General features: G+C 32.0%; 1 protein-coding gene across 1 annotated transcript in view; it reads right to left on the bottom strand.

Moving 5' to 3' along the window:
- LOC126883260 (enolase-phosphatase E1) overlaps window positions 1-26,988 on the bottom strand; it is a 102,576-nt gene extending 75,588 nt beyond the window's left edge. Inside the window, exon 1 of the mRNA XM_050648571.1 lies at window positions 26,705-26,988. Coding sequence (XP_050504528.1) covers window positions 26,705-26,803 — 99 coding nt within the window. The 5' untranslated portion in view covers window positions 26,804-26,988. The remainder of the gene's footprint in view (window positions 1-26,704) is intronic.
- Between the last annotated feature and the right edge of the window lie 620 nt (window positions 26,989-27,608).

The raw sequence follows: 27,608 nt of genomic DNA, 5'->3' as shown, positions 1-27,608 counted from the left end.
TCGGTAGAGTTGCTGGACACCCTGTATAAAGGTTGCGCGATTTTTGTCATTTTTTATAATTCTCATGAGATCAATAAAATTTATCACTTCCATTGGCTTCAAAACCTATAACATAAAATTTCGATTTTGAGTTTTGGCAACAAATATGCCTAAAAACGCTGAATTTAAACTTTCATACTACAAACGATCTCACATCACGGGAAATGTTTCCAGTAATTGATGCAGCTTTATCATAACTATTCATGCGCGACGTGTATTCTGATATCAAATTATATAATACCGGGTGTCCACTTATATTTTCCCCCATTTTAACTGCCTATAACTTCTAAACGGCTCAAGATAAAAATATGCGGTTTTCACTGAAATGTTTTTATTTTAGTAAGAGTTTTGTCTGAATGGATTGAATTTTTTATATCGGTTTCATATACGAAATAAAATATGGCGGATTTTTGAAAAAAAAGTTGTTGACTTTTTTTTAATGGAACACCCAGTATATTCTTTTGTAAATTGAAAGAAAGGTCATTCACCTATCTAGCGATATAAATTTTTTCAAAATCGGTTGTCAAATCACTGAATAATTAATTTTTAAAATGAGAGGTGCAACGTGGATATCACATACCTAAATACGAGGGTCGAAATACCTCGTAAAGGCGCATTTAAATCAAAGCGAACACGAACGAACGAACGAATTAGTTCGTTAACTTTATTGTATTTGTACAGCGAATCGAGCACGACCGAACGAATTCGTTCGCATTCGCACATGTTCCAACCGATGTCGGTAAGTGAGCGAATCATCAAAGGAAATCGTTGTTCAATGTGGACAGTGGATAGACGGTAGCGAACGAATTCGTTTAGAAGTACTGATTTAATTTATTTACAAACATTAGTTTGAGAGGGTTATTTATTGTGTAGTCGTGAAAACATAATTTTGCAATATGGAATATGCCTATGAAACCCAAAATCGAAGCTATATAAAATAATAAACAGAAAAACTGATGCTTGTTTTAACATTTCTATAGGAATGGGTTGTGATGTCTCTGAACTAAAAAATGAATTAGCTTCTGGCATCATTTAGACGAGAAAGACAAAAAGAGGGTTCGAAGTGGTTTGCTTTTAAAAGCCTAATGTTTTTATTGGATAAATTTCAACCCAGAAACACTAATGAGATAACCAAATCAAATTAATTGCTAAAATTAATTAAAAGCAAATTTATTTTGATACACTAATTTTACAATTTATTATTTGAACATAATATAGTCATAATATCAAGAGTAAGTAACTTTTTCGAGGAAGAATTTTAAGAAAGCTGGTTCTTTATTATGTTATTTTCTAAGCTCCCTCAAACAGCGTATAATACCTGCTACCTGCTATTTTTGTAAGCTATTATTGTATTAAAATTTATCCAGCAAGAAACACGAAAATAAACTTAAACACAATGTGTGACTGGCACTGGCCTGGCCCATCTTAAAAACATCTGCGGGCAATATGCACTCCCGATCATCAACGAATGCGAACGTTCGCTTCAATGTAAATGGCCCTACTTTGTAGCGAACGAATGACCAAGCGAACACCTACGAATTCGTTCCTTCGTTCGTTCGTTCGTGTTCGCTTTGATTTAAATGCGCCTTAACATAACTAACGAAGTTATGTGTGATTTCCACATTGCATCTTAGTCCATTAAAATGTTACATTTTTTAGGCCGTACCTTGCATTTCTTAGAGGAGTCTTTATTTCTTTAATGTGTAGGGGGGATCAGTAGAAGCTTAAGTTCAAGTTTTTGGGGTCGCCATCCTTGTCCCCCGGTCGTCATCTTGGAAACGGGGTGCAAAGGGGTTTCGCGCTATATCTCGTAAACTACCAACCCTACGGAAAATCTATTAAAACATAAAATGTAGCAAATTAAATTTTCCACAATTTTGTTTCTATTACTTTTTATCGTCAAGTGACCAACAAAAAAGATATAACCAAAAATATGTAATTTTTTTTAATAAGTTTCCTTTTGGATGTTAGAACTTTTTTTCAGTTCATTTTAAAATAAAATAACATTATAGATAGAAATTTTGTAGAGGGTTTTTCAGCGAACAATTTCCACTATAAATTTGTTTAATTCTATTTATTTATATAGGTTTTACAGTGCTCCAAACTTGACCAGATTCTCGAATGCTCATAGGGATACAATAAAAACAAAAGTTAGGCTTACTTTTCTATCTATATATATTTTTTATTCATACAATTTATTATGATTTTAACATTCCTATGCTATTATTAATTTGTTTTTGACCTTTCTTCCCACTATAAAACTTATAACTCTAAGCATATATAGAAAAGGCCCAAGAAGTTGTTTGAGGACAAATTCGCCGCTTCAGAAGAAGAATGACGCAACCGCAAAATTCTTAAGCAGAGCAAAAAAACGATTTTTAATATCAAAATCATAAAGTATGATAAAAATTAGCCATTCACCACACCGTGGCCAGGATCTCGAGATATAAGCGTTTTTTGGGGTGTGCCGCTTGTATATGAAGTAACATAACTTTTTTTCTATTATATTTTTTGACTTAAAATTTTCCAAAAAACTTCTTCATGAACTATATTTTATTGTTGTGTTGGTTAAAATTATAAACTAAAAAGTTTGTCACTCAACTTTTTTAAGTAAACATGAAACTAACGAAATATGATGACAAAATGTCAATAAATTAACAACTCTTTTTTTAATGTGTTTAAACATTTTGGACTTTCATTGTTATCTACATACTTCAAAGATGACACAGTAAAATTTTTAAAAGGAAATATTTACAGCTACCAAAGATTCAGCGAGGTAAATTTGAAAAATCATCAAAATTGATTTTTGACATTTTTGTATAAAATTAATTTTTTTAACATGTTCCACCAACTCTAGATAAAAATTAACTTCATATTCGGATTCAGCGACCTCGAAAACATAAAAATAGACCAAAATTGATCATTCACCTTAAATTTGATTTTCGTGGTTAGCATAACGGTTAATGCCGCTCGTCTAATATATAGATAGAAAAGCATTATTTTTCTACGAGAATTCGAGAATCTGGTCAAGTTTGGAGCGCTGTAAAACCTAGATAGTAAATAAAATTAAACAACTTTATAGTGAAAATTGTTTATTGAAAAATCCTCTACAAATTCGCTATGATGTTATTTTATTGTGAAATGAACGTAAAAAAAGTTATAACCTCCAAAAGGAAATTTCTTACAAAATTTTCTCTTATTTTTGTTTATAACTTTTTTGTTGGTCCCTTTAGGATAAAAAGTGATAAATATGAAATTGTAGAAAATTTAATTTGCTTCATTTTATGTGAAATTAAATTTTCGGTAGGGTAGCTAGTTTACGAGATACAGCGCGAAAACCCTTTGCACCTCTTTTTCCAAGACGGCGGCCGGAGGACAAGGGCATCAACCCCAAAAACTTGAACTTAAGCTTCTACTGAACCCCCCTACACATTAAAAAAATAAAATTGACTCCTCTAAGAAATGCACACTAAATGTAACATTTCAATGGAGTATCTCTTATTTTAAAAATTAATTGCTCAGTCATTTGACAACCGATTTTAAAATTTTTTATATCGCTGGATAGATAAATGACCGTTTTTTCAAGTTTTTAGGTAAGTGACCATTTTTTATATCGCTTTTAAATAAAAAAATGGCGGATTTTTGAAAAAAAAACTTTGTTGACTTTTTTTATTAAAACACCCAGTATATTTTTTTGTATCTTGAAAAACGGCGATATTTTGTATCCGGCGATATAAAAATTTTTAAAATCGGTTGCCAAATGACTGAGCAATTAGTTTTTAAAATGAGAGATGCAATGTGGAAATCACATAACAATATCATTTTGCTCAGTTATGTTATTTAGGTATGTGATATCCACGTTGCACCCCTCATTTTAAAAATTAATTACTCAGTGATTTGACAACCGATTTTAAAAAACTTTATATCGCTGGATAGGTGAATGACCTTTCTTTCAATTTACAAAAGAATATACTGGGTGTTCCATTAAAAAAAAGTCAACAACCTTTTTTCAAAAATCCGCCATATTTTATTTCGTATATGAAACCGATATAAAAAATTCAATCCATTCAGACAAAACTTTTACTAAAATAAAACATTTCAGCGAAAACCGCATATTTCTATCTTGAGCCGTTTAGAAGTTATAGGCAGTTAAAATGGGGGAAAATATAAGTGGACACCTGGTATATTATAAACCATAAAATCGATTGGAATCATCGTTGTCCTACTCTTGTGTGCTTATTTCAAAGGTTCCGCAGGTGTAAATGAATGTAAAAACTTATTTTTTCTACTGTATCTATGTACTAGGGCGGTCCGATAAGTACTTAGCCTTCAAAAGAAAAACGGAAAATTTTGGAAAAGTGGCGTTTTATTTCTGGACGTAGTCTCCTTGTAGCTCGATACACTTGACTCAGCGATGCTCCACCTTCTTTAACCCGTCTGAAAAATATCTTTTCTCGAGGTCTATGAAGTAGGCTTCCGTGGCGGTGATGAACTCTTTATTCGACTAAAATTTCTGCCCGGCGGGTGACTTTTTCAAGTTTGGAAACAAAAAGAAGTCGTATAGGCCCAAACCTGGAGAATACGTTGGATGGAACATCAGTTTGTAGGGAATTCGACCAATTTGGCCTTGGCCATGGCGATGACGGAGGTGTGAACCAGAGCGTTGTCATGGTGGAAGAGTATTTTGCTTCCCCAATTGGAGCTGTTTTTCTGAAATTCGGCATCGAATCGGGCTAATAATGCGGCATAGTAAGTCTTGTGATCGTTTTGCCCTTTTCTAGGACGTGGATATAGATCACACCTTGCGAATCCCAGAAAATGGTGGCCATTTCCCACGTTCGCGGGGTGACGTCCACTGTATCGACTGTTCCTTGGACTCTGGTGTACACCAGTCGAACCATGTTTCGTCGACGGTTATGAAACAACGTAGAAACTAATTTTGATTACGCTTAAACAGCATCAGACACTGCTCTGAAGTGGTCTGATGGTTGAGTCTATTGTTCGAAGTTCCGAGCATTCCGAGCGTAATATAAAGAGTAATTTTACATAAAATTTAGGATATGAGTACCCCGGTTAGCTAATTATTTGGTTGGTAAAACAAGGGTTAAATGTTTTAGATTCTGTCAGTGTTGCCAATCGCATTTCTCTAGATTATCCGATGATCGCTCGAAAAATATCCGATTTGTCACGAAAAGGTACGCTAGATCAAAAATTATTCTGTTAAAAATCAATGTTGCCAATGTTATTGTTTTAGTCCCCTTAACAACCATCAAATAACAAAATCCGTTGTTCGTACGCCAACCAGTTGATTGTAATCAATTATCATTATGATAATTAACATAATTGATTGATTAATTAATTATTAATTATCGATTAAAGTAACAATTATTAACATAATTGATTAATTAATCAATTAATCTCATAATCGTAATCAATTATGTTTTCAGCAACCCAATCAAAGTTGACATTGACAGTAATTAACTATTTGATAATGATCAGTTGATTCCATTTCTGATTAGCGTTCGAACAACCGGTCCTTTAATCTACTGGATTCTCTATTTCACAGCTTAAAAATTTTCGTTTATAGATGAAAATCTCGTATCCTAGCTGATTACCTAATTCATGTATTATGTAAATACTATATACTTACTATTATTATATTATTCGCATTTTTTATTATCGTAAGTGGTAAATTCTAAATAAATAAATAAATCTAAATATTTCATTATTTGGATCGTTATATTTATTATAATTATTTAAGTAAAAAAAAACACTTTTAAATATTATTTTATTAAAACGTAATAACTACCTAAAACTAGGCACTGGAAAAATAAATAAATCAATACAAAATAAACTACAGCTACATTAATAGCATAGGCGCAAAATTTCTGGTCAATGCCTTTAAAATGCATTATTTTTTTCAAGTCCTGAGAAAGCTAATAAGTATTATTTAAAAATTTAAACGCAGAATGATATATGGTACTACATATTACAATTTTACCTATAAAACTCTCAAATTTGCACAACACACTTTTCAAACATCGTACTAAATGATCATTCAAAAAAATCTCAAAAATTTAATTCAAATTACGACGTCTTAAGAAATGTAATTTTTGAATACTTTGTAGTTTTACAGAATTAATACCACTCGGATATTACTAAGTTTAAACTGATGTATTACAATTTTATAGGTGTTTTTTAAAGCTTATCAGATGTAATTTTTAAAATGCACTAAACTATTTTACTTTAAAAATGAAATAAACAACTTCTTTTTGAGAAAATTAAGATAGATAAAAAATGTAATGAAACCACCGAAAAATATCAGTTAAAAAAATGTTTATACAAAGTCATCAGAACATGTTTACCCAAAAATACATTTAATAACAAGCTTAAATATAGTAAAAGTAAAAAAAAAAATTTTTTTTAGCTCTGATACAGTACCTCTGCCTGCGTAAGTTGGAACCTATTGGAAACTTTTTTGTTATCAATTATTTTATGAAAAAATGTTATTCTTCATAAAATACTCTGTAATGTATAAAATCTAAGATGCAACCATCAGATTTCAAGTATTATCAATTTTCTACAAGGTACGTCAAATATAAGAATTTTGTTCAATAGTAAAGTACCTTAATATTTCACAATATCGAAAATTGTTATAATACTATAATTTTTAGTTGTTCTTAATTTAGAACTATGTTTTAATATTCAATAATTATATCATTCTGCTTGAAATATTGTGAACTATAAAAGTACCTACTTTATTCTTGAACGAAATTCATATTTTTTAACATACCTCGTTTGATTGATAAAATCAGTTGATAAATTGATAAAATTTAATATATAGTTGATTGTTATATTTTAAACCATGCAGAGCATTTGATGAAAAATAACTTTTTCGTAAAATTGACAATAACAAAATTCCCATATGGTTCCAAGTTACGCACCCACACTCTATAAGAGCTTTTTTTAATGTTTCAATTATTACGTCAGAATCGGATTCAGCATAATTAAAATCAAAATAAAAACATTTTTGATCAAGGTTAAAAGATTAATTCACCGATATTGTTAAAATTGTTTCTACAAAACAGCTTTTGTTGTATTTAAACAATTAACTAACTTAAATTAACAAAAATTAACATATTATATTTTAGAAAAATATAAGTTTTTTTATTTTTTCCGAAACAACGCAAGTTTTCAATCTACATTGATTGCCGTACTTTTATTTAGTTGAGTTAAATATATAGGGTGGAAGGCACTTATGGAATGAAATTATTTTACTGTACTACATAAAATGAAAATAAAACTAAATCGTGCGTGAATTAGCTTTCATAAGTTTTAAGACTAAAAACTCATAAATAACATCGGATGGCAGACGGTTTTTGAAATTTGAATTGGATTAGTATGCCGTAAGTGGATGCACTTGTGCATTAAAATTCTAAACAAAAGAATCGGCACATGTCCCTTTTGTCAAAAGATGAAAAGTATCGGATGTCACTAACATTCATCCAGTATAGGCTATTTATAAAAATTTGGGTGGAACCAAAACAAAATTAATGTGTTGTTGGTGTTGGGAACATATGGATGAGAAAGTTTTAGTCGATGGTAGTACACTGAAAAATATCCGCAAATATCCGATGTATTTAAAGGTACGAAGAAGATACGACAACTCTCAAAAAGGTACGCAAATCGGATAATTATCCGCCGATTGGCAACACTGGATTCTGTGCAAGTTACCTTGGGTTGAATTTACAGCTGAACCCTCACATATGTTACGAATGAAGGTCCTTGAGGACATCATGCACGTAGCGTTTCCAGCACATAGCATTTAGTTTCCGAAAAATAGGATTTAATGATTTTAAATATGAACAATTCATACCGTCTGGAACGTATCGTATCATGACATCTTACGTTTACGTTCACTAAAATCATATTTTTCAGAAACTAAACGCTATGTAATGAGTGAAAAATAAGATAATAATTAGATTCCGAAACATCAGGCGTCAGAGGATGGCAAGAGACTCGAATTGAATCAAAACGAAACGATTATTTTCTTTCTACACGCTATGTGCTGGAAACGCTACGTGCATGATAATATGCATCGACCTTATAAAATACCATCGGATGCGTTTGTCAGCGGAGATGAACAGAAGACAAGGGGAAGTGTGATTATACATGACATCTTAGTAATCTCAAGATGTGGGTTGAACATGAAAATGGGAAAGTAAACTATCATTTGATTCTGGTGTTCACAGGACTTGGATGTTTTGGCTTCTATATAAACTATATTGACAAGGAGACTGACTGCCAAGAAGAATATGCAGATTTAGATGGCTGGATGAAAGAATCTCTGAAGGTGCCGGTTGAATTAAGGCTGCACAGCGAGAAAGATGGGAGGAACAGAAAATTGAGGAAGAAAGTCGTGAATGGTTTGATTGTTATGGTAATCAAAGAGAAACTGGGGAGCAATAAGAATGTTGCGAGAATTTAGTTTACAATGTAACACAGTATATGTGAAGGAGAGCGGGTCACTGCAAAGTATTACAACACAGGTTTGCAACAATGCCCCTTAAGGAAAGATGAAGGCTTTTGACAGGTTTAAAAATGCCAAGTTACCTTCCAGTACAATCCAGATAGTGTTTTTCAATGACCTTTCTCCCCCCGCTTAAAAAAATCAATAAATGTTTCAATGAAACCTCTATTAAATTACTATTAAACCACAACATTACATTATTAAAATTCTAATTAAGACTCGAAAGATTCCGAATTTAAATCACATACAGTTAATGAATTCTTAAAATAGTTATGTTAGTTCAAAGTTCTTATAATTATTATTATTACTATCTCAAAAATTGTATTTTTAACTAATGTAGTTGGCACTGACCATCAAACTAGTTTATTAAACTTGAATGTTAATAAACCATAGATATTATTTTTAAAACAATGTCACATTAGGTACGTAAATCTAAAAATACAGTAATTACCAAATGGGAATATTTTATAACTTTATGAAAGATACAGGGATAAATGTAGAACAAGTGAACATACAGTCCCTGCTCAGTTTATTAGACTCATCCTAGAAATATGAGTTTTTTACTTTATCGTACTATATACGTAGTATAGTATAATAGATACAAGTTATAGGATCGTGCAAAAAAATTTTTTTCAGATTTCACTTTTTTTCGACGTTTTGAGTCCCCCTGAGTCTAAAAAGCAAATAAAAAAAACATGTCGGAAGTATGTACGTACGTATGTCGCCACCGCCCAGCAAAAACTACTGGACCGATTTTGATGAAATTCGGTATGAGTAAGTTTAGGAGAATTTTGTCGAGAAACTAAGCTTTAAAAAAAACCTCTCAAAGGGGGGCCGAAATAGGGGGATTATTTAGGGCCCATTTTTGCAAATTTTGACCGAAATGAATGAAATTCAACTCAAAGTAAGCTCATCGATAGGTAAATAAAAATAAGGAATTTGACATTTCCAAATTCAAAATGGCGGCCAACATGGCCGACCGCCCACCCGACACATTTCCCTATCTATCTAAAAACTTGTTTAAGATAAGTTTAATTTGAAAAAATCGTTATATAGCCTAAAGATGGGGCTATAAGAAGGATGTTATCGTTTTTCAGAAAAAGTTACGGGTTGCCTATATTTAAGGGGTCAAATTTTGACATAAATTTGAACTAGATTTTCTCAAAAATGGCTCCAAGGAATTTTTTTATTTTTTGATATATTTTTGATATCCTATCAGTAAATTGAATGACATTAGTCATATATCTTAGCTCCCCATAGGAGGGGAGTTAAGAATTTTTTATAAAAAAATATTCGAATGCCCGTAACTTCCTTCTTAATAGAAACTAAAATTTGAAATTTTGCAGACATATATGGTACTTTATTATCTATTATCACAATAAATTTTACCAAAAATATGGCTTCCGGTTGAACCGGAAATGAATAAAAAATCTTAATTTTTTTAGATACGCCCTGTATATTTTAACATATTTTGAAAGAATGCAAAATTACCTTTCCAATGACATAAAATTCGTTGCTGTAGCTCAAAAACTCGAAAAGTTACGGTAAATAGAAATTTTGCTATAATCTTATGTGTGTCCTCTCTCACGCGTTCATAGCAGAGCATTATTGTAGGGCAGTCAATGAGGGTATTTGGCTCCGAATTCCATCCTACTACATTGATCTACTTGATATTTTCACAGTAAGTAGGGGATAGCTCAAGAAACAAAATCTACCCTATATACTATGGCGCTTTTATCTTGGGGCGGTTCCCACTTCTTCAAGGGGGTGGAAAATTTGTTGGTCAAAATAAGCACGGAAGTGGCTAAAGAACCTATTTCTAAGCAAAAACTGGTCTATACTTTTTTTTGAGAACTCAATACTTTTTGAGTTATGCGTAGTTGAAAATTGGCCATTTTCATTGAAAAATGACACATTTTCGGACGGATTTTTTGTGAATACCTTAAAAACTATGCATCGAACTAAAAACGCTATATAAAACATTTTTTAGATTATAAATAATAAAGAGATTCGTTCCTTCGTAAATGTTCTATTTATAATACAAAAAGAGATATGGTAGGTGAAAATAGTTTGTTTTTTGGTGCATGCTCAAATTGGTGTATTCAACTTGAAATAACAGAGAAATTGTCGATTTTATGTGTATAATGCTACTAACACCTTTTGTAATGTTTGAAAAGGCCTTTAAAACGAGCACCGTTAAATGTCGGTTACTTACAAACTAAGCGAGATATGGTGCAAAAAAATATATGACTAATGTACTTTAAGGAAAAATGAAAAGTATATACATTTAACTCCCCATCCACCATAATTTAAATGCATTGTTTTCCTTCTACAATACCTTTTAATATATATATAGTGTTATTTCTACTTTCAAAAAGTTGAACGGGTTTAAAATGAATGGATTTGTAAAAAATGTGATCAAATTATATAATGAATTTTTAAATTTTCTTAAAAATCTTCCTTTTTCTCCATGAAATTCGAAAATAAAAATATTTCACCCCTGAGAAGTGGTGGGGACTTCCCCCATGATAAAAGCGCCATAGTATATAGGATAGACTTTGAATTAAAAGATTGGGCTACTCCCAAAATTTCATTAAAATCCATGCAGTAGGATAGAATTTGGAGATAATATCTTGTTCTTAATCTCGCGCATTGACTGGCGTAATCGAAATAGAATGAAATGCAAATATTGTAAACTATTAATTTCTCAGAAAAATGAACTAATTTGAAATGAAAGTATTCTATTGATTTATGCAATAATCTACACATCTATAGTGTGTCCCCGAAATATGGCACCGAACATTTTCTCAAATGCAGGAATTAATGATGCGTAGAACCATAAAATACTTTTAAGTACAGTAGGTGTTTCTAAAATATCAAAATAACGAGTAACTTTGTTATTTTTATAGAATTCCAGTATCTAGTACCATAACGATAATAGATCGGTACGATAAAGTTCTCGGGCGGCCCTTCCGTCCAGCGTTTTTAATTTCAAGCACATTAAAAGTATATTCAAAATGATAGGGAACTGCTAAATGGGTTAAATAACAATTACTTAATAATCGTGCTACATAATTAAGTAAAAAATGGTGAAATTTTTGTATTGAATTTTGAAAACTTGACAGATGGTAATAGAATGTGCTAAAATTGGGCAATGAGTCGATTTTTTTCAACTTCAGTTTTTTAGTGTAATTAGTGATTGGCGTTCAATTTTCGTTAAGTTTACAGTGGTAAATCGAGGGCTGAAAACCATAGGGTTCCAAGCGACATTCACAAAAATTTTCAGGAAACGAATTTTAAAGTTTGCTGTCAAATAAAACGGTTATGACAAAATTATACTTTGCTAGATATGTCATATATTATTGTTTAAGGACTTGGTAATACAGTGATTCTTAAATCAATGCTGTCATTGTGGTATAAAATGCAAATTTCATGGTTTTTTCAAAATATTACACTTGTACTTGGAACCTTAGGGCACTGTAACCGCTGTACTTGGAACTCTGTGTCCCTAAATAAATTTGAAGTTTTAAAAATATCATATGACATATTATGTCAACAATGTAGACTTTATTGACTTTGTAGCACTGAAAACAATAATAGTGTATACCATGATGGAAGAATTTTTAAAAACGAAGGAAGAAGAAAATTAAGGAAGCATAGAAATTTACTAAAATTAAATAATTTAATTAATTAATTTAGTTAATTAATTTTTAAATTATATGTAATTAATTAATTAATTTATAATTAATTAATCAAATTAATTATTTTCATAATTTTTCATTGCTATTTTTCAGTAGATATTCAGAAGCTGAGCTACAATAATGCGCCCAAAATTCATTTTCGGACATAGAGAACATTGCAAAACAAGAAAATGGTAATTTTAACTGATAAAACTGACATTTAACTTTCACCAATACTCTCACTGTAGTACATGGAACCATATGGTTTGAACTTTAAAGCATTTCGTGCGCTTGGAACTAGATTTCACTGTTGACTGTGGCGTTATATGTTAACGAATGGCAGAACTTTCAATACCATGCGATGCAGAACTCAAAGAATAATAGATTTCTGTTAAAAAACAAGTTTTGTACAAACTGTCGCTTGGAACCCTATGGTTCTCAGCCCTCGAAATGTTAATATTGTTAAGGTTAGTTTTTAATTTGTTTAATTGATTTTAAGATATTAATTTAAATATGTTAATTTCTAAAAGATGAATATCTTCGATTGAAACTTTTTCATATGGGTGATTGTAAAAATCTTTCTGTTGAGCAAATCTCTTCTGTTACTGCTCTATTAGAAAAAACCACATGTCGTCAAAGAGAAATAGCCAAGAAGTGTGGCGTGTCTTAATCGTCACTTCGAAGGTTGAGTCAAAAACTTTTAAAGAAACTTCCTGTTACATCGGTTTGGAGGGGTCGATATGAAAAATTTCAGTCCTCCTCGGAGGGCAACGAATTTTAAAGAATTTGACTGTGAAACACAGAAAAGTCATCCGTAGCGATATGAGGAATAAATTTGAAGAATGAGAGTGTTCAGTATCTGAGTCCACTGCACGCCGAAATTTGTACAGTATGGAATTCAAATGTTATAGGCCAGTTAAGGAACCAACCAAACAACCGACTATCACCACAAATGCTCAAATAACGCTTAGTTTGGGCCAATTTGCATAAAGACTCTGTAGTTATATAATATTTATGCAAATTGGCCGAAATTAAGCGTCTCCTGAGCATTTGTGGTAATGGTTTTGGCCTAGGATTAAGACTTTAACTGGTCTAGGACATTTGAATCACATAGTGTACAAATTTCGGCGTGCAGTGGACTCTGATACTGAACACTCTCATTCTTACAATTTATTCCTTATATCGCTATGGATGACTCTTCTGTGTCTCACAGCCAAATTCTTTCAAATTCGTTGCCCACCGGGGGTCACTGAAATCTTTCTGCCATACCGACCCCTTGAAACCGATGTATCAGGATGTTTCTCTTTAAGTTCTTGACTCAACCTTCCAACTGACGATTAAGATACACCACATTTTTTGGCTATTTCTCTTTTATTACGTGTGGTTTTTTTCTAATAGAACAGAAGAGATTTGCTCAACAGAAAGATTTTTACAATCACCTATATGAAAAAATTTCAATCGAAGATATTCATCTTTTAGAAATTAACATATTTAAATTAATATCTTAAAATCAATTAAACAAAATTAAAAATTAACCTTAACATGGAACAATTTAACATTTACCACTGCAAATTTTACGAAAATTGAATGCTGATCACTAATTTCACTAAAAAACTAAAGTGAAAAAAAAATCGACTCATTGCCTACTTTATAGCACATTCTATTACCATCTGTCAAGTTTTCAAAATTCAATAAAAAAATTGCACCATCTTTAACTTAATTATGTAGCATGATTATTAAATAATTGTTATTTAACCCATTTAGCAGCACCGTATCACTTTGAAGATACTAGGTGCTTGAAATTAAAAAATTCATATTTCTAGGGTGAGTCTAATAAATTGAGCAGGGACTGTAGAACAGATACATTTTACAGCACAATAAACAGGGTTCGCAGGTTTAAACCAACACGCTTTAAACCTTGGTTTAAACCAACTAGTTTAAGAAAAAAAATCTATTTTTGTATTTTTTTCTATTTCGAACTTAGAATTTTGAAGTCCTTAAGAAATACTGATCATTTTTAATATAATATTACCAATACCCAAATGCCGTAATTTCGGAGTTATTGCTCCATTTGTTAAAAAACAAATTTTAAAAGGACATCGCACACATCTTATGGAAAATATAATGTCACTCAAATTCAATAAAATTTATACGAATAGATTCGTTTTAAATTAACGGTCAAATCTTATCATTGCGCCAACTCTTAATTATGATTAATTACGGCGCAAATTGCAATTAAAGTTTATCGAAATCACATTTTTGGAGTCAGTAAAACTGTCAGTTACAATCACTATTGCTCTGGGTGCTATTCAAAAGAGCTTAAACCCCGCTGGGCCTAAGCGGATTAGTGAAACTAATCCGCTGATTTATGGAGTACCGATAATTTGGGTATTATAAAATATTTTTTCTCTCTCTAACTTATGTACGTATCCATTTGATTTCAGATTTATTTATATCAATTTCTGCTCTTATTATTGAAAATATGGAGTTGGCGCAATGATAATATTTGACCGTTAATTTAAAACGAATCTATTCGTATAAATGTTATTGAATTTGAGTGACATATTTTCCATAAGATGTGTGCGATGTCCTTATAAGCCCAAATTACTTATTGAGAACTGAAAAAATAAGGTTTGAACTTGAATTTAGGCACTTCATAATTTCAAAAATAATATTTTTTACTTGTGTTTTTAACCCCTTCGTGCCGGACCGTCATTCGGCAAATCGGCTCCTATATACGGAGTCGGGCGTTTACCGAGCGGCTTCGCGCGGTCGGTTAAAATACAGTATCACACTACAACTAATTAAAGTTAATGTAATAATAACACTAATTTTAGAAATAAAACTATTTTTATTAAATTTATTATTCTACATAGTATGTGAGTTAAATTAAATTTTATCCATAAAATAAGATTTTAAACAAAAATTATTAAAAAAGATAAACAAGATAATTCGGATGGAATTCCCCAGATTATTTTGTGCTTGATATCGTCCCAGTCTCCTAATCTGGGAAATTCCATCCGAATTATCTTGCAAGGGATAGTAAGGTAAGTTGTAAACAGCAGCACAGTAACTTCACCTCCCACACAATCCCACCAGTCAAACATCCAAACAACCTTATCACCAATAAAATTAACTAAATCTAATCTCCTTCTGGACATCACACACTTTTGGACGTGGTTTCCCCACTTTTAGATTTGAATAAGGTAATTCGGACGAACAAAAATACCTGAAATATGATGAAGATGGTGGCACCGCCTTATGGCAAACAAAAACTCATGATGCACAAATGTGCATCACTGTACTGAGCAGACAGTCAAGCATGATGCACACGGGTGCATCACCGTACCAAAGGGGTTAAGCCTTGAAAATCGCCATTATTCGTTTTTTTACTGTTTTAAATTGTTTATAATTTGAAAAGGATCAACTTCACACAAAAATTACAAAAGACTAAAGTAGTGTCTGCCCGGGTCGAAAAAATTTATTTTTATAATTTTAATATGTAACATCTTTTGAAGGTTGACAGTCATCAATTGTGGCTTAACCCCTTCGTGCCGGACCGTCATTCGTCAAGTTGGCTCCTATATACGGATTAGAGCGCTTACCGAGCGGCTTTGCGTGGTCTGTTAAAATACAGTACCACACTACAACTAATTAAAGTTAATGTAATAATAACACTAATTTTAGAAATAAAACTATTTTTATTAAATTTATTATTCTACATAATATGTGAGCTAAATTAAATTTTATCCATAAAATACCATTTTAAACAAAAAAAGAATGTGTGTGTACTTTGTACGCACGTAAGAAGTTATACTTCTATTATATGATTTAAACGAAATTAATATACTTTTTATTTATAGTTTGTTTAAATATTAAACTAATTTATACTTACTACTTCTCAAACATTTTTATTAGAACAGTGCCAAAAATTAAAATAATAAAAGAATAAAACACACACAAACACATTAAACAAGCCACAAATGATGTCTGAACATTAATTGTCGAAATTTTTTTTAACTAAATACGTATTTTCAATAAAAAAATATACTTACAATCATAAAATGTATTAAAAAAACAAAAGAGAAAGTTTCTATTGGGACTCGAACCAGCGCTGATAAGAGCGGTTGGTATTAGAATTCATTCGCCTTCTCCGCTTAGCCACGGACACTATGTGCCATTATTTACGAAGATCGACTAACTAAACGGATTAAACTTGTGATATTTTGATATTTTGAAAATTGATCAAATTATTTTAATTTTGAATTGAAATGATTTAGAATTGAAAAAAATACAACAAAACATAGAGTAAAAAAAACAATATATTAGGTGAATATTGATAGAAATTTTGATGGTAATCAAATTATATAAATAAAAGTATTACATACTATGTATTTTGGCAGATCAAATAGGTAGGTTTATATCCATGATACATTAACAATTATTACGTACCTGTTGCTTTTAAAAACTATTTAAAAGTCACTACAATATTATAAACTTTTTTGTTTCTGTCCTCACAACAATAAAACTAATATATTATACATTTGTTTACCTTTACCTCCAAACCACAGCTGCCATATCGGATAATTTTTGACATGTCATTTGAACATCCAATCAGAACAAAGTTATAATGCGCATGCGCCAGGCTGATAGGTTTTAACATATAAAAAAATCACCCTCTATCGCCGGTAAAGAAGTATAACTTCAAAAATAATTAAAAAAGATAAACAAGATAATTCGGATGGAATTCCCCAGATTATTTTGTGCTTGATATCGTCCCAGTCTCATAATCTGGGAAGTTCCATCCGAATTATTTTGCATGGGATAGTAAGGTAAGTTGTAAATAGCAGCACAGTAACTTCACCTCCCACACAATCCCATCAGTCAAACATCCAAACAACCTTATCACCAATCAAATTGACTAAATCTAATCTCCTTCTGGATATCACCCACTTTTGGGCGTGGTTTCCCCACTTTTAGATTTGAATAAGGTAATTCGGACGGAACAAAAATTCCTGAAATATGATGCAGATGGTGGCACCGCCGTATTTGGCGAACGAGAACTCATGATTCCTTTGTTGGTTCCCTATTTCCAGACTCATATTGAGACTATCGAGAGAATACAACATAGATTCTTGAGATCATGTGCTTACTATACACAAACTATCATTGTCAATCATGATTATTCTTTTCTTGAATAACAGTTGTCCCTACCTCCACTTAAGGTACGCCGTGACATAGCAGGTGCTGTTTTCATTTTTAGGATCATAAATGGACTTATAGATTCTCCCAATCTTTTAAGTCAGATTAATTTTAATGTTCCTTATCAAGCTCTCCGTTACCATAATATGTTTAAAATACCTTTCCATAGAACATTGGACGGCGTTCACAACCCACTTGATAGGTATATGGGATTGTTAAATAATTACGAACTTGATTTATTTAATATAACTCTAAATCAATTAAAAAGATCTCTTGCTCTGTGATGTTATTTTTATACTCTTAAGTGTTATGTTTGTATGTTGTATATTTTTTTGTAGTCAATATTTATGTTATATATTAATTTTCGTGACATATGAAATTTTTCAGTGTTTTTATACTTTTCTAATTCTCTATTTTTTAGATTAATTAAGTCATATTTAACACATTGAATTTATTATTACCTTTTGGAAATGTATTAATATTTAACTGTAATTTTTCTGTTAATGGGGTTATCCCGTATAATAAATAAATAAATAACTTTGTGTAGGAAGCATAAATCTAACAATGTCCTCCTTGACTCAAGTGTTGGTAAATTTAGACTATCTCTTACCCACAGATAGTCATATTCCTCTCTCCTGTATCCACTCTTATAAGCTGCTACCCTCAAAAATTTATTTTGGACTCTTTCAATATGTTCAATGTAACAGTTGTATGATGGGGACCATACAACTGATCCAAACTCTAGAATGGGCCTAACGAGACCACTATAAAGTTTTCTAAATGTGAACAAAGACAGGTCTACACATGTGCGTTGGATAAATCCCAGTACATACTTTCATCGCCCTGTTTGTTACTTGATTGATGTGGCATGATAATGACAATTTGGTGTCTAACCAGATTCCCAAATCTGATACTTCATTTTTAGAGGCTAATGGCAAGTTATTAATTATAATAAACGAATGTAATTGGATTTCTTTTCCTCGAGAACGTCATTTTATGACATTTGTTTATATTAAGTGACATTCTGTTTAAACTGCAATCATAAAAAGATTTCAGATCTTCCTGTAGTATAACAGCATCATCCCAGGATTGAATTTTTCTAAACAGTTTTACATCGTCAGCAAACATAAGAACACTACAATTTTTAATTTTTTCTACTAAATCAACCAGAAACAAGCAAGAGAATTTTGCAAGAGAATTTAATGAAAGGATAACAAATCAATTGGATGTTCTGTCTGACAAAATGCATGGGACATTTTCGTAATCAGATGTTCCAAATTTGTAAACTGTTCCACAATTAAAACTTCTTCTGTTCCAGTGTTCCCGTACATCAAAGTTTCTCCAACTAGACACTGTTAAGCCACTGTTAAGCTATTAAGTGCAGTTAAGCTACCTAATTGTCTTGGTTCGTGTACCACCAATTTTGTTTGGAATTTATTAGTCTTTTTGCAGATGACACAATAATTGTATGCAGTAGTGATGATATTGTTGAGGTTGTTAGAAGGATGCAGTGGTTGTTAAAAAGAATTGAGATATTTTTGGATGCTAACAAGTTAAAACTTAATGCGAGTAAAACAAAGTCAATGATAGTTTCTAGTCAGTATAAATTAAACAATATAAGTATGGAAAATTTTAAACTAAAAGTTAATAATGAATGCACTGAATGGGCCAATGAAATTAAAACATCTTAGATTTATACTGGATAACACACTCAAATTTATCAGTACAGTGAAACCTCGATAAGTCGGATTAATCGGGACCGCAGCCGATCCGAGTTATCGAAAATCTGGATTAGCTGAAGAATATGGTAAAAATTAATAAAACACGCTATACTTACAAATAATCTCCATTATAATTGCAAAAACTTGAAATACAGTAGAACCCCGATTATCCGTGCTCCTCGGGACCGGACGTTAGCACGGATAATTGAAAAGCACGGATAATCCGAACACGTATTTCTTATTCTAATACATGTCATATGTACGTATATCCATACATATAGCCCTACCATAAAAAGACAACAGAAAAAATAAATCTCATTATGAGTCTCCCTCTCCACGTATAGAGTTTCTGTCGAGTGATTTACAGTGACGCTATTTTGATAAAACCTCAAAAATGCAATTTAAGTAATAGAAAATCATAGCACGGATAATCCGCAGCCCGGATAATCCGCACACGGATAATCGGGGTTCTACTGTATGTATGCACAGTACATCTAAATTACGTACAGTTGTATACAGTATTGTTTATTTCTTGGGAAAAAAACTTTGTATAAGGGAAAAAATGTATGTATTGTCTGATGAAAATCGGTCCGAGTTAGCCTGAATTCCGGGTTATCGGAGGCCGACTTATCTGGGTTCCACTGTATCTCCCATACCTGTCCTAACACTAGTTGTTACTCCTTCATACATATCTCTTACAATCTTTTATTTTTTTTTTATTTTTATTTTTTTTTTATTTATTGACGGGATTACCCCATTAAAAGTTATACAATTAACAATAATAAGTTTACGAGCTAAATATGTAGTAATAATACTTTGATTCAAATCTTGACATATTCACCAGGGATTCCTTTCCTATTTGTGCCCACCACAGAATCTCTCGAGGAATTCTATCCTATGCTTTCTCAAGATCAATGAAGACCTATGAGTGTTTCGTTTCTTTATTCCTGTATTTTTCCGTCAACTGCCTTATAATGAAAATTACATATGTGGTGGATCTACCTTGCATAAAGCCAGATTGATTACTGGATATTTCGGTTTCTTCCAGTGTCTGTCTATCAATTACTCTCTCCGATATTTTCATTGTGTGACTAAGTAGTTTTATGGTCCTGTAGTTTGTGCAGGAAGCAGGAAGAAATAAATTATACTATTTATAAACCTTGATTCTGGGTATTAAAATAAACTCAGAAGCAAATTTTTAGTCTTTAGTCCTAACTAGAGATACGAAACAATCGATAGTAGACACCATCGATAATTGTGGATGTTTTGTCTTCGACCATCGATAACTATCGATTGTTTTCGATAGTGGTTTCGTATTCACACACAGATGTCACCGATGAGTGATGACAGATGATTTATTTTGACAAATGACATTAAATTTTTTTGTAAATATAAAAGCAAAGAATACTCCATCCAACAAGAAGCGAAAGCATCGACTATTTCACGATCCAAATTTCTTTGCGCATGTACGATCCGCCATGTTTCATGTATTATTTCTTATTTCTCAACCTAACCCCTAACAGCTGTTTGTTGTAAAATTATTGTGTTGTTTAATCTTTTCTAATTGTAGAAAAAAGGATAATACTATTAAACATATCTATTGTTAAAATAAACTCTCATTGTGATGGCTCCACGCAAAGGTGGATTTTCTTGTGTGGTTCGTACTGGGACGCCCCACTAGATCGTGAACAAATTATTTTCAGTACCGAGAAATCGTAGCAGGTAAACGATCGTAGGGGTAGGGCAATGAGAGAAAGTTCTTTTTAAACATTTATGTGATTCCATATACGTACCTATCTATTAAAATGATTTATTCCCAGATTTTTAATTAAGCTTTTTAATAAAAAAACAATGTAAACACAGCTATTTAGTGTTTAATTTAATTTGCAATAGTATAAATTTAGTGTACGGTTCTAGAAATAAAGGTCATTTTGAATTTATGCAAGGCAGGTCCACAAAATCAATTTTTATTTTATGACACCTGAGGGAAAAACTTATGAGTGGAAGAGAATGACTTGCACATAGTGTTTATTAATCTTGGGAAGGCATATAGCAAAGTTACCAGAAACCTAATGGTACTAAGTAGGAAAGGAGTGCCGGGTGAATATGTGAGAGTGGTATAAAAAATTTATCAGAAGGTAACAATTAGAGAGAGCGAATGCAGCTGAAACTGGAAAATTTTGTGTGAAAGCAGAGCTTCATTAGGGTTAGGTTAAGTTCCGTATTGAATCCGCAGTTATTAATAACTAGAACTAGCGAATAACTAGAAAAGATAATGTTAGGAATCAGTATATACGAAAAAATTGGAAACAAAATAAGAAACAGGTTAAGGTGGCTAGATGCTAGATCTGGTGTCTTCTTTCTTTTATATAGGCAGTACTGCCTGTTTTTCTTCAACGGTGCATTTCACTCTGTCCCTAAATTGTCATTACAGCTTTTCCTTGGGCGTCCTATACTTTTTCTGCCTAACGGTGACTTGTCCCTTACTATCCTTGATTCAAACATCCTGCTTATATGTTTAATCCACTCTTCTTTACCCAGGTATTTATGTTGTCCACCCCACATATGCGGCTGATTTCCTCACTTCTTACCCTGTCCTGTAGTACTTTTCCAGCAATCCTTCTTAAGATCTTCATTTGGTTGGTCTCCAGATGTTTTTGTGTTTTGCTTGTACCTGGTCTTGTCTCGGCCTTATAAGTCATAACTGGCTTAATAACTGACATATATTTGGGCCTTTGCTTTGCACTCTTACGTGTTTGTTTTTCCAAATTGTGCCGTTTAGGCATCGGCCGTTCTACTGGCTTTAATTATTTGTTCTTTTACTTCTTCTTCGATATTGTTTTCAGCTGATAGATTAATTCCCAAGTATTAGATGCTAGATTTGATGAGATAATTGTTATATATCCAGGCGAGTTGAATTTGGTACAGTACAACCAGAGTTTCGAGAAACCTCAGATGTACAGAAAGAAATCGAAGGTGAATAAAGTCATTTTAGCCTCCGCCGCAGAGTTTCCTCGTGCAGCGAGAATATGGTGGTGTTGGAGGTCAATAGACATTCAAAGAAATTTCTCAAAAGGAAACAAAAAAAAAAGATCAATCTAAGACAAAGTTAATAGAAAATTTGAAAGTATAATTCTGTCCTAAGTAAAAAGGTCTTGGGTCAAAAATATCTATTTTTCAAGTTTTTAGTATGAAAAAAAGTAATAGAAATCGATAGAAAATTTTAATCTCTATTTTGAAATTAACTATTAAATTAAACTAAGCATTAAAAATCCATCACGTTTACATAAGTTTACAAAACTTAGTCAAAATCAATATTTTTAACTTAAAACCTTTTTACTTATCAGTACAAAATTGATATATGGGTTATATTAAATTTTACAGAAAAAATACAATTCATATTAATAGATCAACTTAAAAACACTATAGTTTTAATTATTACTTTGTTTCTCAGTGTAACTCAAATTTCCTACAGTTTTGAACGAATTCTTCATTACTTTTCTTAGTGTAGTGTGAAGTATTACCCCTACCATTCTTCGACCGATATTTCTGTTCCCTGAATATCAAAGGAGCCGACAGATGCTTTCGCTTCTTGTTGGATGGAGTATTCTTTGATAAAAGTAACCTATAAAATTGTATGTGTTGTCTTTGTTGATACAAATTAATATTATTAATTATATTCAGATCATTGAAAAGAGTAAAACGTTGAATTTAATTATGTTTTCATTTAAAGAACAACATAACCCATAATGTAACACTCATCCTACAATATGGAAGTGCAATAATTAGAAATCCTATTTTATAAGTTGTTTTTGTTTGCACTTTGTTTGAATATAAAATTGATTTATACAAATCAGCAACCCTAAAATAACAAAATGGGACACAGAACTCTAGAACACACTTTCTAAATTTCAATAAGCGATCAGGACATTGAAAAGCCTTTGCAATGGTAATCACCAATGTCAGATTTCTGATATGGTGCGAAAGAAATTTATAAATCCCTACAAATGACTATCACTAACAGAATTTTAAAATTTGAAAAAAGACCCTATATCCCAGAGTTACTTGTACCTTTGGTGACCTTAATAAATAGAATGGTGTTCTTCCTTGGACCAAGAGGAGCACATGTGTACTTATTATCACATGAACAAACAGCCATTTCAAAAGGACCTTAGTATACTTCAACCAAATAGATCAAATCACAGTCAGGCACTCTAAGAAAGAGTGAAATATTAGAACAGAAAATGTTATTGGTAAGGAAGGACCTGTACAATTCAGAAGGAAAAAATATGGATGATTTGTGGAAAGAGAATGAAACATTTATGAAAAATGAATAGATGGCACATAGCAGTGATGGTCCTACAAAAATAAATCTCACTGGTCATAGATATATTATTAGACATCATTGCATAAGATATATGATGATATCATTAAAAAGTATAAGTAAAGGAATTGAAGAAAAATAGGCATTGTCTTAATTAAAACTTCAGGCCTGCTCTTATTGATTCTTTGGCTACATATTTGTTAAGTTGAGTTTGCTATGGGCCATTCCACGAACATACGCCTGTTTTGGATTACTTCGACAACGAATATTTTACTGTGCAACATAAGAAGTACGAAAGTAAATGGCGCTAATAATTATTCCAATAAACAACAATGTAATTTGCAATTTACTTTTGTTCTCCTTATTTTGCACATTAAAATATTCGTTGTCGAAGTAATCCAAAACAGGCGTATGTTCGTGGAATAGGGTATAGCCATCTTTTAAGGGATTTTCCTGGTAAGCTCTTGTCTGTTGATTTTAAATTCTCCCAATATTCATTCAGTTAACAAACTGGTCCCACACCTGTCTCCATAAAAAAGATCTGAAACTCTCCTTCTTGTGGCATGTATAAGATAAATATTATGTTTATAATGGGATTAACCCCTTCGTTACAGTGATGCACCCGTGTGCATCATGCTTGGCTGTCGTCTCAGTATGGTGATGCACACAGGTGCATCATGAGTTCTCGTTCGCCAAATACGGCGGTGCCACCATCTGCATCATATTTCAGGTATTTTTGTTCCGTCCGAATTACCTTATTCAAATCTAAAAGTGTGGAAACCACGCCCAAAAGTGGGTGACATCCAGAAGGAGATTAGATTTAGTCAATTTGATTGGTGATAAGGTTGTTTGGATGTTTGACTGATGGGATTGTGTGGGAGGTGAAGTTACTGTGCTGCTATTTACAACTTACCTTACTATCCCTTGCAAAATAATTCGGATGGAACTTCCCAGATTATGAGACTGGGACGATATCAAGCACAAAATAATCTGGGAAATTCCATCCGAATTATCTTGTTTATCTTTTTTAATTATTTTTTGTTTAAAATGGTATTTTATGGATAAAATTTAATTTAACTCACATATTATGTAGAATAATAAATTTAATAAAAATAGTTTTATTTCTAAAATTAGTGTTATTATGACATTAACTTTAATTAGTTGTAGTGTGGTACTGTATTTTAACAGACCACGCAAAGCCGCTCAGTAAGCGCTTGAATCTGTATATAGGAGCCGACTTGCCGAATGACGGTCCGGCACGAAGGGGTTAAGCCACAATTGATGACTGTCAACCTTCAAAAGATGTTACATATTAAAATTATAAAAATAAATTTTTTCGACCCGGGCAGACACTACTTTGGTCTTTTGTAATTTTTGTGTGAAGTTGATCCTTTTCAAATTATAAACAATTTAAAACAGTAAAAAAACAAATAATGGCGATTTTCAAGGCTTAACCCCTTCAGTACGGTGATGCACCCATGTGCATCATGCTTGACTGTCTGCTCAGTACAGTGATGCACATGGGTGCATCATGAGTTTTCTTTGCCATAAGGCGGTGCCACCATCTTCATCATATTTCAGGTATTTTTGTTTCGTCCGAATTACCTTATTTAAATCTAAAAGTGGGGAAACCACGTCCAAAAGTGGGTGATGTCCAGAAGGAGATTAGATTTAGTTAATTTGATTGGTGATAAGGTTGTTTGGATGTTTGACTGGTGGGATTGTGTGGGAGGTGAAGTTACTGTGCTGCTGTTTACAACGGTATCGCTTCCAAGAAATTCTTATGAGGCAGTTTATGATTTCACTTTAACGGATTTTCATTATTTGATTATAGTTATTCCCTACTACACATTCGCTACTTTGAATCATCAGATCAAAACAAATCTATGATTAATACAAAAAGCAAAGTAACGAATGTGATTTTTTGGAAAGAAAAAAATGATAAGCAGTTCAAATTTGTTATCAATCTAACAAGGATTAAACATTACATACAAAAAATATAAAAATATTTTCCCATTTGTCAATGCGCTGAATTAGGAGTCTCTAAAAGAGTTATTTTGCTCTCCTGAAAAGTACCACGTTTCACATTCGATAGTTGGAAATGGCAGGGACGATATGACCTAAATGGAAAATGCATTTCGGGAAGCCGACCCCAGATAGGGATAATGGTAAAGAGAATGATGAAGATTTCTTCCTGCTAAGTATGCTGTAATTTTTTTTTGTTTTTTCTCTCACCCATTTTCAAACATTCAACAGTTTTTTGACCAAGTGAAATAAATGACTGAATTAAGACCAGAGTAGACATGGAAAACAAAAAAAAATATAATTAGTATCAAAAGCCTCTTGTGGGCGAAACACCTGTTTGTTTAAAAAAATTGAGAATCAAAAAAAAGTTTAAAGATATATTTATAGAATAAAGTGTAGTGAACTCTCATATTCATAGGTTACTTTGGCCACAGAATTTGGCATTAATTTTGGGAAAATGTTGGAAATTTACCATAGTTTTTGACATTTTGGTATTAAAAATACAGTACTTTCTACCTACACACGAAAATCGTGTGACCTTTTCATTATCACTGTATGTGTATAGAATTAAATAAACCCGCATTTTTATAAAACGAGACAATTAATTCAGCACCCAATATTTTTAAAATGACAATGACCTCAACTTATTTTGCAACTCCTTTGCGAATGCAAATACCGCTATCTTAAAAATAATTATCGGATTCAGACATTTCCTTTGTGTCTGTTCCAAAATGGGGAAGCTATTATATTAAATGAAATATATAGATTTTTTAAGCAAAAATTTCTATTTAGAAACGGCAATTGAGCAGGGCAAACGAAATCTACGACGACGGCGAACATAGTTACCCGTGGAACCAGCAGACTGCTCTTGGCGAATTTGTTGCAAGACATTTTGCAACGGCTGTACACAGATGTGAATGCACTATGTATGGATCAAGGGTTGAATTTTTACCTGACTCAAGGACGACAACCTAGAGCATCGTCTCACGAATTAAAAACATGTGTAGTCAAAATATATTCTATTTTTAGACTAATTATTTCAAAATAGAGAAAATGGAAAATTTCCCGTTATTAAGAATACGCGACGAACACCAGGCCTAATAAAAATCAATAATAGGCTAAATTTACTTATTTATTTTAAACAAAGAAAACGTTACTATTCGATAAACGAAATATTACTTACTTTTAAAAACGTGTTAGAAGTTGTTGTACCGGCGACATCCAGCAGTATAACAATGGATTTTTCCACACTCAAAGCAGGGCTGGAATTTTCAGCACTCATTTTGCTTTGCTCACTAAATTTTAATGACCAGCACTATCTTACTTTGAGTAATTGCGATTTTATGCGGTATTTTTTGTTAAAAATGAGGAATAAACTAGCCGGCACTGATCGTAGTTGTTCCGGTTTAGCTTCTATAACGTAAATGACAAAATACAAAATGGTGAACGTTTCTCTCCAACGAGAATGCGCCTGTAGAAAAAACCGCCAAACGAGAACAAGCGAAAGCTTACGAAGTTACAACCGCGAAAAATATATTGGTTTTGAATCTAGAAATTTCAAATAAAATGCTGTATTTTATGATTTGAAAATTATTATCAGTTTGTTATTCACAAATTAGATGATGTACATTTAAAATCATAAGCACGAAAGCACGCAATTAAAAATTTCATAGTTCCATATGAAACAAATGAAATTCCTTGTGGAATTTATGATTATATAGGTATAGAAGGTTGAATATTTTAGAATCGCAAAAGGGCAAATAAAATAATGGAAACGCTTTCATTGCAATTTGATCATATCCAACATATTTTTTATAAAACTTTTTTTTAATTAGTTATGTAGTGTAGATCAGCGGTTCTCAATCTTTTTGTGTCATGTACCACCAAATACTTCTTATTATTTTTGGTATAGTACCCTCGGAGATCCGTGGAAAAAATTTACACCCAAAATAACAAAATTCAGTTTGGCAACACTGTGCGAATGTTGATAGTAGCATATCCTTTTTAAGATAAGCACAACTGTAATTTAGTCCAAACAAATTAATATATTTTTTTTGCCAACAAAAATGAGATTTTTCAACCAAATA

The sequence above is a fragment of the Diabrotica virgifera genome, chromosome 4, assembly GCF_917563875.1.
Source record: "Diabrotica virgifera virgifera chromosome 4, PGI_DIABVI_V3a".
Classification (NCBI taxonomy): domain Eukaryota; kingdom Metazoa; phylum Arthropoda; class Insecta; order Coleoptera; family Chrysomelidae; genus Diabrotica; species Diabrotica virgifera.
This window is presented reverse-complemented; position numbering and strand designations above follow the sequence as displayed.